Source organism: Peromyscus maniculatus, chromosome 6 (assembly GCF_049852395.1).
Source record: "Peromyscus maniculatus bairdii isolate BWxNUB_F1_BW_parent chromosome 6, HU_Pman_BW_mat_3.1, whole genome shotgun sequence".
Classification (NCBI taxonomy): domain Eukaryota; kingdom Metazoa; phylum Chordata; class Mammalia; order Rodentia; family Cricetidae; genus Peromyscus; species Peromyscus maniculatus.
This window is the reverse complement of record NC_134857.1, coordinates 38081646-38095205: the sequence shown is the minus strand read 5'-3', so window position 1 is coordinate 38095205 and position 13560 is coordinate 38081646. Positions and strand designations below refer to the sequence as shown.

Below are 13560 nucleotides of genomic sequence, written 5' to 3'. Positions count from 1 at the left end.
ACCCAATTACACTACATAAAATGAAATCTGTACTTGACATTTATAAAAGTCACTGTGCTAGTTACAAAACTCTCAATCAAACATTTAACTAGCAAAGGACTTGTTAACAATGCAACAGTTCAGAAGGATGTTGGAGTCTCTTAACGAAGGAGTAAAACAGAATGTGGAATGAGGGGTTTGCATGTATTTGTTAAGTTTCCTTGTAGGCAGTAAATACATTCCAAAATTTATACTAATTTTACTGAAACACCTTTCAAAAATAATCTAGAGATTTATCTATGTTTTGCCACAAAACAGAAAAACATTATATATGGGTGAATAGTAAAAATTTAAAAGCAATGCCCATAAAAGATGAAAGATGGCATTTTCTTATGTACAATGTTACTGTGAAGCAGTTTTAAATTTTTTTGCCACAAGTAACAGGTATATAAAAAGGAAAGGACCTGACATAAAATCCCAGTGAAGGAGACTTGGGGGAATTAAAGAGCTTTTTCAAGGTCACAAAACAGGACAGCACTAAAGTGGAGCTCTGTGGCTTTTGTAAATTCTAAGTATGTGAAGAAGTGGCCCCCATAATGGGTCGGTCCTATTCCCATGGAGAGCTCAACAGCATTTGGAATCAAGGAGGATCTCATTCATTCGTAATTAGAAATATCATCTTCATTCCCCTAAATATGTTCCGCTTTCCTATTTATTCTGTGATAGATTTATCCCTAAAAAATGCACCAACCCCATCTCCTCACAGCAAGAAGCCATGACACTGGGGAAGTGAATCTATTCATTTTTCTTGTAGCTATTTAAAAGAATTGTGAATACCTGCAATAGTTTCTTTATATTTTTCAAATCAAAGCAGAAAAGGGGGAGAAAAAGAGAAGAGAGTATACATAATTCCTTTCTGGTTCATTTAAGTTAAAGTATGTTCCAATGAGCACAGTATTTAAAAATATCCTGCAAATTATAATTAAAAAAAAAAGAAAGCACCCTCACTGCTGTGTAATCATAGAAGGCATTTACAGACATAGACAATGGTCTGGTGAGGAACCAATAAACAATGGATGCCCCAAAACTACACGGTGAAGGGAAATGAAGCCTAACTTGCTGATCACTGAGGTTTGGAGCCTGGAGAAGTTACTTAACAAAGCCTCGCTTGTAAGTCTGTTCCCATGAGGCAATGCTGCGTGAATCAGGATACAGGAGTAATGACTGTGGATGACAGAAAATTGCTGCAGTTCATGGAGGCAGCTATGCAGAGAGAATGTTTAGGCTGCTGCAGAGATTTGGAATTTGAGGTGCAATTAAGTCAGACCTCTGCCATTTGACCTCAGCTGCTTGCATGAGCCAGCCGCTACAAGATTACCGACGTAATTGCAAAGAGCTAATTGTGTGCATATTTATTTCTTGAATGCCTGTCTTTTATGCTTGAATGTCAACTCCATGAAGGAATGTGTCTAGTTCCCTGGCATGGGACCTGGCCCACAGTGGCACGTGATTAGTCTCCTCCTAACTCAGAGCACACTGCCGTCTAGGGTCTTTGTGAGTCAGAACTCAGTTGAGACCTTGAGTTTTCTACTTGGATATTATAGTATAACCTTGGGCAAGTCATTTAAATTCTAGGCACCCAGTTTCTTTACCAGTGAATTGGAAGAGTTAAAGAAATTACTCCACATGGTGGCTGTGGGGTTTAAACAAGATCATAGTTATTTTTAAAAGCTCCTAATGTGAGGCTGAACATGTAAGTGACTCTCTCCAGTAGCAGACCTCCCTCATTAGCTTTTATTTGTGAAGTGGGAGTTAAGATACTCTTGAGATTTTAATTTTTTGAGACAGGGTCTCTGTGGTGATTTTGTGTATGTTCTAACAAATAAAGCTTGCCTGAAGATCAGAGGGCAAAGCCAGTCACTGGTTAGCCATAGAGGTCAGGCAGTGGCAGCACACACCTTTAATCCCAACATTGGGATCTCATGCCTTTAATCTCAGCCCTAGGGAGGTTGAGACAGGAAGTGATATGGCAGGAGGAGACAGGAGCTCAGGTTTTTCAGATGAGGAGTGGGTGAGGTGAGAGGTGGCTGTGGCTTGTTCCTTTGTCTCTCTGATCTTTCAGAATTTACCCCGATGTCTGGCGCTGGGTTCTTATTAAGACCGATTAGGATTCGTGCTACAGGTGTCACTAGGTAGCTTTGGCTGTCCTGGAACTCACAATCTAGACCAGGTTGGCCTCCAACTCCCAGAGATCTTCCTGCCTCTACCTCCCCAATGCTGACATTAAAAGTGTGTGCTACCACACCTGGCACTCATATGCAGTCTGATCACCTCAGGCAGCTGAGGTGCAGTGTGGATTTCTGTATTCCATCACCAGACATCAATTTCTGATTTAGTAGAGCTAAATTCAGGCCCAGAAACCTGCATTTTAAATATGCTCAGAAGTGGAAAACAAAAGAGAAAAAAAGACCATCTTTGGGTGGATGGGAGAAAAATCATTTTCAGTTTCTAGCCTGAAGAATCAGTAAAATTTATGCCACTCCATGTTTCCCAGTATAGCTCCTCCTACCTAGTTTTGCCTTCCATCTAGACTACCTGTACTGCCAGCAAATAGACTAGAGAAGGAACTTTGTTGGCAAGGAGAACTCAGGGAAATTATAAACAGCAAAGCAAATAGAAAGAAAAGAAAGACATCAGGGCTTTGGGCTGTTATCTGCTTTGTTTTGTTTTAGATAGGGTCAAGTAGTCCAGGCTGGCTTTGAACTCCCTAAGTAGCCAAGGTTGGTTTTCAACTTCTGGTCATTCCATTCTCCTACCTATCAAGTGCTGGAGTTACCGGCTTGTACCACCATACCCGGCTTTATGCATTGTTGGAGATCAGAACCCAAGGCTTTTTGAATGCTAGGCAAACACATTACCAACTGAGCCACATTCCCACAGAACCCATTTTCTAAAATGTCTTTATTTCCATGATTGTTTTTTGTGTCGAAGTGACAACATCTACTTCTTATGGTTCTTTTCTCTTTGGTTTTAGACCATATATCACTAAGACACAGAGCTAGGATAGTAAAAGAAATGCTGGTGGGTGGGGGCATGGCTCAGTCAATAAAGTGCAAGCTTGAGGGCCTGAGTCTGGATCCCCAGTACTTACATAAAAGCCAGGCATGATAGTACATGCCTGTGAGCCCAGAACCAGGGAGGTGAAGACAGGTGGACACTTGGGTTTGTTGCTGATTAGCTCAGCCAGACTTGCTGAATCAGTGAGGGTGGGCTCTGGATTAAGTGAGAACCTTGTCACAGAAAGTAAGGTGGAGGCTGGAAAGGAAGACGCTGGACACACATACATGGACCTCAGGTCATCACTCAACCACACCCACATCTGTGCACACATGTGGACGCACACATGATCCCTCTGTCCCCTCTGCACACAAGGGTTTCTCTTTCTCTTATATTAGAAGAATACTGGTACAGCCATGGAAATGATCCCATTCCCTATTTGGTCCTAGCCCATGATGTTAACTACAGCCAGCTTTTGATTTTTTTTTTTTTCAGAATGTTGTTCCCATTTTTAAGAAGTCAAATGTTCTTGAGGGTGTCAGAGCTCTCATAGATCACCTTAAGGAGAAACAGAGTACAGTGGAAATGAACCCAAGAAGCAAACAGTTAAAAAGAAAGAAGAGGGAAAAAAAGTGGGGGAATGTCCATTCATTAGGGAGAGTTTGGGTGTCAAGATGCCAGAGGATGGCTTTCCTCTTACCAGCAGGTTCTCTGGCTTGATGTCACGGTGGACGATGTTCAGGCTGTGCAGGTATTTGATGGCACTGGCCAAGTTGTACAGCATCCCACTGGCATCTCGCTCTGTGTATTTGCTAGTGGAAGTGATGGCATCAAAAAGGTCCCCGCCCTGGAAGAGAGCAGCTGGCTGAGTGGGATATTGACAGATGGACCCATAGGCTGCCCGTCGAGGGCACTGACAAACCGGAAAGGAGATGAAGGATGGACTAGAATTTGGGGGCTCCTCGGGGCTTTCTCTGCTATTCCTTTTCAAAGACCAGACTATGGCGATTTCTTTCCTCAGTATGAAAGATATTGACATTTTATCCTCAGCTTAAAAAGAGCAGTGACTAGTCTCCAACAGCAGACATGTGGCTGTCTCCACAGCCCCTCACCAGGGAAGAGGAGGTGGAGCTGGCTTCCCTCTGAGAAGCCTCATGTTGAGAGACTCTGGTGACATGTGCTACCTGCCACACACCAACTGCTAGCGAAGTGCAAATTCATAGTCCTAAAACTCCCCCAGAAAGACAGGTACTTCTGCAAACTTCATCCTTAACAGAATGTTCTCCTGCCTTTGAAATTATTAAGACACGTGCGAAACACTGGCTGTTTCTCTCTTTCTTTGAATTGCTACATTTAGCTCTCTTGGAGTGGGTGTTGAGCTTTCTTTTTCAATAATGTGTTTCTCTGTAAGGAATGGAAAATGGGACCCACAGCCTGTTCTGAAGACAAGAAAGACAGGGAGAGGGGGAGGGGAAGACGGGGAACACCACAGAAAGGTTTCTGGACCTATTATTCTTCTGAATTTTTGTTTTCTGTGTTCCTTTATAATTTATCACTGCTTGATCAAACAATGATTTGGGGCTCAACATTAGGTTGATCTTATTTGAAGTCCTTTCAGGGAGTTTGGGTGTGCTTTACCAAAAGCATTTACATCATTCTTTAATATTGACTACGAAACAGCTGAGCCCAGAGCCCAAATGCATTCATATGTCACCACATAGTGAGCAACTTAATTTCCCTTTTGAAACAGTAAAAACAAAACATAGCCTTGGAGGCTGTCAGGTTTCAGGTTTCACAAACCACCCTGGCATCTCTGTCCCCTGGTCAAGTTCCACCCTGGAAACTTCTCTCACTGTTGGGCAAGCAATGGTTCTTCCACAAACAAACCTAAACCAATGTTTCATATCTCTGCTTTCTGTTTCTCAAAGACGGGGCTGTCACCTAGGTAGGACATTTGTTCCTGAGCCACGGGAAGAGGTGGAATGTTCTCTGTGGTCTAGTGGAACCCTCACCCTTAGTTAGACAGCAGGGCATGTGTGACTGTATGTGACAGCCTGCAAAGACCCAGATGCTGTCCTGGTCACCTAGGCTCCAGCCCCCAAGGCAGTCCCTTCCGGCTCAGACAGGACACTTTCTCCCCTAGTTGAGACATCTTCGTTATGCAGAGAGAACTCACAAAGGCTGTTCAGTGCACTGAAGGCGTCGCTGTAAATTGATCGGCTTACAGTTGGCGATTGGACTGAGATCTGTCCCCAGATGCATCATCAAATGCCTCTATTTCTCATCCCCAAATTTAACTTGGCCTCATTCTCCCCACAAAATCAGCCTACATTGAGCTGACCAATAAAAAATAGGGAGGTTAATCATATTTTTAATAACATACTGCAGGGCACTAGGAATGAGTTGAAGCCATTGGTTTAAAGAGCCAAGCTATGGTGAAATTCTGTCCTGTGAGCTGGAGACAGTATAATTTACAAGGTGAGTAAAGTAGTGATTAGATAATAAAATGTGTCTATAAAAATTTTAACAAATAAAAGGACCGCTCTTTGTAAAATGACAGTTTAACATTTTTACCACAACATTGGCATGTTTTAGTCATCTCCAGACTCAAATATGGCAGTGGAAGTAGTTTTTCTTTTAAAAGAAAAACAGAATACACACCTTTACTAATTCCATGACGAGATACAGTTCAGTGGGCACATCCATCTCTTCAATCAAGAGAACAATGTTGGGGTGCTTCACTCTCCTTAAGATAGACACCTCATTCTGGATCATGTGCTCCTGTGCAAGGGAGAAGCCATTTTAATAAACTTGAAATGTATGAGGAACCAACTCAAAATAGGATGACAACCTAAAGATAAGAGAGATGCATTTTGGTGAAATGTAACAGTATTCTGAAGACCCTAAAATAATTAAACTCAAGACCCATCATGACAACTATAACTTTCTAGAAAAAGACAGAATGAATCTTAGATAACAAATATAAGGGAAGAAAATAAAGCGAGCAAAGATGAGGAGAAGAAATGAAATCAAATCATCCCAACTACTTTTATTACAGGAATATCTATCTATCTATCCATCTATCTATCCATCTATCTATCTATCTATCTATCTATCTATCTATCTATCTATCTATCTATCTATCTATCTATCTATTTTCAGGAATATTTATATAGTTATACATTCTTCTAAGTTTGTGCCATTCTGTTCCATCAGAATGCATCTCTTGGGCTGCACTGAATTAGGAAGCTGGTTTCTGTTTCTCTCTACCCTTGAATGCTAGCTTCACAAGAGCAAATAAAATGGGTACGCACTTTGCCTCGACATTTACTTTTCTTGATGATTTTCAGGGCATACTCCCGAGCAGTTGACCTGCAAATAGAAAATAAAACTTAATTTTTGGATCAATTGAGTCCTTTCATTGGGAGTTAATTTCTTGCTTGTAGGTCTCAGTGTTTCTGTTTTTGAAAGAAACAGACTTCTGTACAAAGAAGTTTGCAGATGTTTACGGGTTTACCCCACCTAAGGACAGTGAATGTGTTAGCACAGACAGACCTGGAGGTATGCAGCCATGTTTACGCAGAAGACACTGCCATTGTGACTGTTTAAGCCTGATGGCTGCTGTCCCTTCTCCTGATGGTCATGAGCAGGGGTGCAAAGCATATGTGGGTAATTGTCCTCTCTGCTACTCTTTTAATTATCCCCCACCCCTGCCACACACAGGGTCTCCCTAAATAGCTGTCCTCAAACTGATGATCCTCCTGCATCAGCTACCAGAGTGTTGGGAATCGAAGTGTGATCTATTGTGCCCAGTCAGTCTTTCTTGGGGTTCCGTCTCCACAAGAGTGACTATGACAGTTGTCTGAACAGCTCTCAGGTCCCCCTGAACTCTCCTGAGAAGCAGATCACACTCTGTAGATGTCCGTTCAGTGTCAGAGACTGAGGGTGAATTTCTGGAGAACCCAAGAGGGATGAGGCTCAAAGAGGAAAGAGAAAGGATGAAACTGTTTCTGGAGCTTCCTAAGACCCATTGGGCCTTCTGTGGCTGTCCATCACAGTATGAAATGGAAAGGATGGTTAAAGTCAACTTACTTCCCCATAGCCACGTGCCAAGGACAAAAGCTCAGACCCTGAGCTTCCCGGATAGCCTAGCCACATGCCCGATGCACGTGGGACAGAGGGGTGGGCCATGCTGTCACCTTGCCATAAGTGTTAATAGGGCCAATATTTCCAAGATATTCGGACACCAAACCTGAGGGCATGGCTACTGTTAGAGGACACAACACACAGGAAATTACGCTAAATGGTGGCCTCAGAAGCAAGACGCTTTCATTTCTGGCACAAGACCCGCAGATCTCAGCCTTTTCATTACAGAGACACGTCGCTTGTCTGGATCCACATGGCTGTGGCTGGAACGAGGCTGATGAAGGAGCAAATTGGAAAAGGGAATTTCAAATTCTTCATATGGAATTTAATGGGATGCCCACTTGTATGCTTAGAGCAAAGAAAATGGTTTTTCTATAGACCAATTTAGAGGCCAAGTATTAAAATATCTGTTATTTTAATATCATGGGTCTTTTAGAAACTAGTAACATGTACTATTTCTAAAAATGCTTGTTACTGTACTTTCAGGTCCCAGCACAGAAAACACTCAGTAAACCTTACATTGTTATGATGAAATCTGTCGGGGGGAGCCAGAAGGTAATGACTTTGAAGCCTTCCTTCTCTACTAGAAGTCTTTTATAGCCATGGCTACTGTGGAATCTGGGAAGGTGGAGTTTTTCTTTATAGGCAGGCAGACATCCTTGTGCTGGTGACAGGGTTGTCTCACAGAAGGCCAGGATCTTACATTCTGTCCCAAGCCTACCATGGAGGGGAAGATGGAATCAAGCGTGGGTTGGGTAGCCTCAGGCCTTGTAAAGAAGTATGTGACACCTCTCTAGCTAGAACATTTTATAACACCAACATCCTACCAAATGTACTCACATCTTCTATCAGACAACACACCACAGAAGACCACTCAGCTTAATATCACAACAATTCTGCCTTCTTAGAGGCAGAGCTGTAGTCATGGAATAATAACCCTTAATTACTGTAAGTATGCATTTAGAGGAGCAGCTAGTCTTCGAAAATGAGCCCCAAAGCAGGTATTAGTGCCAACTATAAACCATAAGGTAACAACGCCAAGGCACAGTTTAACCAAAATAACAAACTTGATTTAAGGCATGGAAGATAATTCTGGATGTCCGGCTTGCTGCTAACAACACAGGCCATTTGCTTTTTTCTTCCTGCTATTACATTCCTGCCCTTTCATGGGACTCTCTAGGCCATGGAAGAGCAAGCAGCAGTACCAGAGAATTATGTCTTTTTCCTTGTCTAGGGCAAATCATTTGGTAAGGTCACCTTCCCATTAAATATGGCCTAATGTTGGAGCCCAAGTGCAAGTTTTACAAAAACAGGAATTCTGACAGCATGGACTAGTCACTTTCCTATTGGACTTAAGGCTGCTCCACAGATAGTAGCCATGCCTGACAGTTATCAGGGCCAAGGACATGTGATGAGACACGAGCTAGGGAAGAACCTGCAACTACTGCTCTGCTAATGAGACATAGTGTTACATTGACTCCTAATGGCTTCTCATCATACCGGTTGATTACAGCATACCTGACCCCTCATCCGAGAAGCCCCCTACTGCCGCAGGTGATTGACACCAGGACCCACAACTGGTCAAGGTGCTGAGAGTGATTCCGGTGCTCAGCCTTAAACAGGACATCATATCACACCTTCCTCCCAAAGGTCAGGGATCATTGTGGAAGAGGTAGTGGAGACTGTAAGAGCCAGAGGTGGTGAATGTCTACAAGGACATGAATGTACAGTAGCTGAGACAGCGCTCACAAGACCCGCACAAGCTCAAGCTAGACAAAATTCCAGCATGGAGATGGGGAGAGTGCAGGAAGTTCCACCCCTAGCTGAGGAGCTATTGATAATTGGTGGCTGCTGGGAGAAGGAGAGTTAGTTTTCTTTAAGGGTTGTGCTCCTGGTAGCCCAGGATAACCCAGTGAATGGCCACATGCTAAGAGCTCTTAGATGATGTTAATATAACTCAATGGATTTAAAAACAAAATGAGGACATCACGTTGGAGGGGTGTGGAATGGGGAGATGGATCTGGGAGGAGATAGAGGAGATGGATGAATATGATCAAAACACAATGCATGAAATTCTCAAAGAATTTATAAAAATATTTTTAAAAATCTCATTGGCTCAAATAGCGGTGTGCTAGCAAAGAATATGCTAGAAGGCCCACAGAAGAGAAGGCCCATGTCACCCTGTCACCCTGTCACTGTACCCACTGCAGAAAAACTGCCTGTGATGGCATATTACTACAGGGCAGGAACATCATTACCCATTATCCCCCAAAACATAGCAGAATGCACCCACAAGCAGCATGTGCCATTCACAACATTCTTAGCTTGTGTTTATTTTCTTGGATCTCTGTAAAATATTAAAAGAATGTTTCACAATATCTCTGGAGAGAGAGGGCACCAGCCATATGTCCTTGCTCAGCAGGAGCTGGAGGCTGACACTTTCGGAGCAATCTGGTATTTAGACTCTAAAGTTTCACGCAGTGAGCCCAAGATGTGAACTCATGCAAAATGAACACAAGCCAAGTGAGAAAGAAAGAAAGAAAGAAAGAAAGAAAGAAAGAAAGAAAGAAAGAAAGAAAGAAAGAAAGAAAGAAGAGAGAGAGAGAGAGAGAGAGAGAGAGAGAGAGAGAGAGAGAGAGAGAGAGAGAGAGAGAGGAGAATTCTGTATGGAGAAGTGGGAACTGTCTAACTGTCTAGTGAATGAAGGTTGGGATCCTAGGACTGAGATACCATCCTGGTGCAGGACCAGGGAGATCAACCAGTATAACTCACCACTGGGGCAACCTAAGAGATGATGAGTGCTGGCAAATGGTTAGAAAGCCCACAAAGAAAGACCATGCCAGTCTGCCAAAACAGGAGCCTTCCTACTTAAAATGCCTTTCCTGATTTAATTTATGCTTTATTGTTCATTGGAAAAGTGACTTTGGTGCAGGTAAGTTCCTTATTAGACTCTTGTGAGGAATCCTTTACTAGAAGCAGTTGGGTAGACAGATTTAAGTATGTGTTTGGGAACAAAGCTCTGGTCTACATGTTTAGTAGATGACTGGCCTTGGACACTTAATGTCTTCAGTCTATCTTTTTATAAAATGGGAACAGCAACACTGACCTGATTGGATCATTATAATTCAATGAGATACTATAGTTTAAGGACCACAAACAGATGCTCGGTAAATAGTGGTTGGTGTGGTTTCAGGAAGGGTGGATGCCAAGGTGGTAACGGAATGTTTTCTGTATCTGACAGCCAGGCAACTGAAGGCTGGCTTCCATCTGTGGGGGCTGGGGACGATGGGAGAGGAGAAAGATGAACTGACAGCCCCAGCAGGGGAGATTTCCATGCCACTGACTACTGTGACTCGACCTCACGCAGAGTAAGTGCCACAGAAGGCTGCTATGCCACTGTGAGCACCCCAGCCCATGGAGTACTGAGAGGAATGAGATCTGAGAGCTACTGTGTGAGGGTTAGTTAGTAGGAGCTTTGCCGTCTTGAATAAAGGCGTGCTGGGGTCCAGCATCTAGGCCGATGCTGGTTCAGCTAAATTCTGGTGATGCAAGATACCCTAGGCAGGCCTCCCTTTCTAAGTGGCTCGGATTCAGGCTCTTCTGTGCTACAGCTGCCTGGCCCGAGGTGTCCTCTCAAAGTAGTGGTATGACACAGGGCAGGGACACTTACACAGGTCCCAGGAACCTGAGGAATGTTCAGCTCAGTGGGAATAATGGGGGGAAGGGAGCAGGGAAACAGATGTTTTCATTCAAGCCAGCCCCCTGAGATCCAGAGGGATCCCCTCAAGGGATGAGCTAAATGCCCCCAGCACAGCTCTGAGAAGATGCTAGCTGTCCAGATCACCAACACAGGCAACTGCCCAGGACAGAACTCTGAGTGTGACACTGAGCTGGGGTTTTGAGGTCACTTCCCTAAGGGCTGACACTGTTTGTCGTCGCTTCTCTGCCTGGTGTCCTCCAGCTACCGTCCTTGAGCAGTCATTAAGAACCTCTGCCTAAGTCGGGCATGGAAAATGCCTGCAATCCTAACACTCGGAAGGCAGAGGCAGGAGGATGGTGAGTTTGAGGACAGCTTGAAAGGACCTTGACTCTAAGCCCACAGGGTCTGTAGTTTATCCATCTGAAGATACTTGCACAGATCAAGTACCATTTTTGTAGACTTGGCACACATGCATTTTCAAACTTTTCAAGGTTATTGTCATAAATAATTTTTATTTTGGTATATATTAGAGATCCAACTCTATAAAAGAACATTCTTGAGGAGAAGTATAGGAGGAAGTCTTCAAAATAACTCCTCAAGAAAAATAATATAAAAATATTACCTGCCAGACCTGGGAAGCTTTTCTAGATACACTAAGTAAAAAATCAAAGTCTTTCTATCTTAGAGAGCATCCCAGGAATTGTTACAATTTTACAGTCTGTTTTTAGATGGCTTTTGTTTATTATTTTTTATTCTTTGTGTCTCTGGGGTTGAGACGTTAACTTAATCCGTATGTGTCTCTGCCTGAAAATGGAGACTGGGTCATGGAAACCTTGGAGGCCAGTGTTTCCTTGAACTTCCCACACAGACAGACCCCTGCTTACCTCTCTATGCATTCCTTGACAACAGCAAAATTTCCATCCCCTATTGTCCTCCCAACTTTGTATCGCTCAGTTATTGTGGCAGGAATCTGGAAGCCTTCCTCAGACTCTTCTGAAAGAATTATTAGTGTGTTTTTATTGATAGAGAAGGAGGCACAGACCACAAAAGATACATTTCTAAGAATCACTCACAGACTGGAATCAATTCAGAAGCACTGTGGGCAGCCCCCTCCCCTGCAGGCTCATATAGACTCCACGGTTTTTAACCAAGGCAAATGATTAATTAAAAAGAACACCTATTGGGCCCACCTGGACCTATATCACTGCCACTTATGTTTTCTGCTTCAGCAGGGATTCAGAGGAGGAAATTCTGCATTTTGAACTTCATGCTAATTTGATCAATAGCCCTCACTGAATACCCATTGTATTCAGAGAAATGACATTCTTATGTACAGGGCAGAGAAAAGCATTTCTGGAGGGATGCTGAGCAGCTTGACATTGTACAAGCATGAAAAGGTCCTGCTGTTTGGACATTGAGCTTGACTCCATCCTGAAATGGATATCTCTGCAAAATTCCTTATGCACTCAGGGTTGCTGGCCACCCCTCCCTAATCTCAATGAGCAGATTTTAGACAAATGTTCTCACCAAGGAACCTGCATGGCAGATGTCGAGTTTAAACCCTGATATCTATTATGTCTGTGAGCAGAACAGTTTTTGTAATAACATAGCATTTTCTCCCTCTGAAAATGTATTTTGAAATATTTTACAAATGCCTAATAATGCTTTAAATAGCCAAGGCTATAAAATTAAATAAGCCATGCTTGGGTCACATAAATATGATGCATCACCTTTAACATGTCAAGGGTATAAAAACCCTTTTAAATCTGGGCTGTAAAATGTACATGCTTTAAAGTTATAAATCCCAGCTTTCCCCCAAGCTACCCACATGCAAAATGGCATAGGAGCCTGGTGAGCTTCCCAACTGTGCTCTCCTCCTGGCCTGTCCTCATACACTGAGTTTCCTCCCTCAAAATAAATCTGGGTGTGAAGGGGGTTTCTGGTAAGTTTTGTAGCTTGTACTGCATATGTGGTGCTGGGGAGGAAGGAATGGAGAGTCGTCTGAGGCCCTTTGTGCTGGCCTCACAGGGCTTGTACAACCGGGCTGCCTTTTCTAGAAAGTAAAGTCAAAACACAGGGCAATTGGCTCCCCTATACCCTGTGCATCTTCACGGCCTCCACGCTGTGGATGGCACTTCCCTCCTGGCTCACTGGAAGCTACCTGGGCAATGCCCAGAATAAAGTGAGGGCTGCAGTCAATGCCTCCTCCCTTAGCCCACCCAGGAAAGAGTCATGATTTTGCCCGGGTTTGAAAGACTCGACCTGGGATTTTCATCTTCTCCTTGAGGAGGGGAGGAAATGGTTGTGGGTTATCTGAATTTACAAGCCATCTGCCAGATGACTGGGTCCGAGGACTCTGTACCTGGGTGATACAGGAGTTATCCATGACCTCTGGGATAATTGTGATCGTACAGATGGGGTCACCTGTCCTCTCTTCCAGTGGAAACATTCAGTGGGCCACCCATCCAAGACACAACATCTGAGGGTTTTCTACCAACTATTGATAAAGGGTCCGGTCCCTCTAGACTCAGCCTAGGTTTAGTCAAGGACCATTACATTTCACTGGGTGAACACAGCACACTGGAATGAAGGAGACTCCCAGATGACTGGACTACAGTTTCAACACATGCAAAAATGTGTGCTATAACTATGGTAAGAAGCAAACGATTCCCATGTGA

The 13560-nt window shown here is 43.5% G+C and overlaps 1 protein-coding gene across 5 annotated transcripts in view; it reads right to left on the bottom strand.

The window, feature by feature from the left end:
* The window catches only part of Dclk1 (doublecortin like kinase 1), a 302152-nt gene that overhangs the window by 45645 nt on the left and 242947 nt on the right, over window positions 1-13560 (bottom strand). For 4 of the 5 annotated variants that reach the window (XM_015996304.3, XM_015996303.3, XM_015996305.3 and 1 more), the window contains 4 exons: window positions 11767-11875; window positions 6351-6408; window positions 5698-5817; window positions 3737-3883 (listed from right to left, as the gene is read on the bottom strand). In XM_015996304.3, the coding sequence (XP_015851790.1) occupies window positions 3737-3883; window positions 5698-5817; window positions 6351-6408; window positions 11767-11875 (434 nt within the window). Of the gene's footprint in view, window positions 1-3736; window positions 3884-5697; window positions 5818-6350; window positions 6409-11766; window positions 11876-13560 lie in introns of those variants that run through there. The other variant, XR_006073105.2, reaches the window with a different exon arrangement.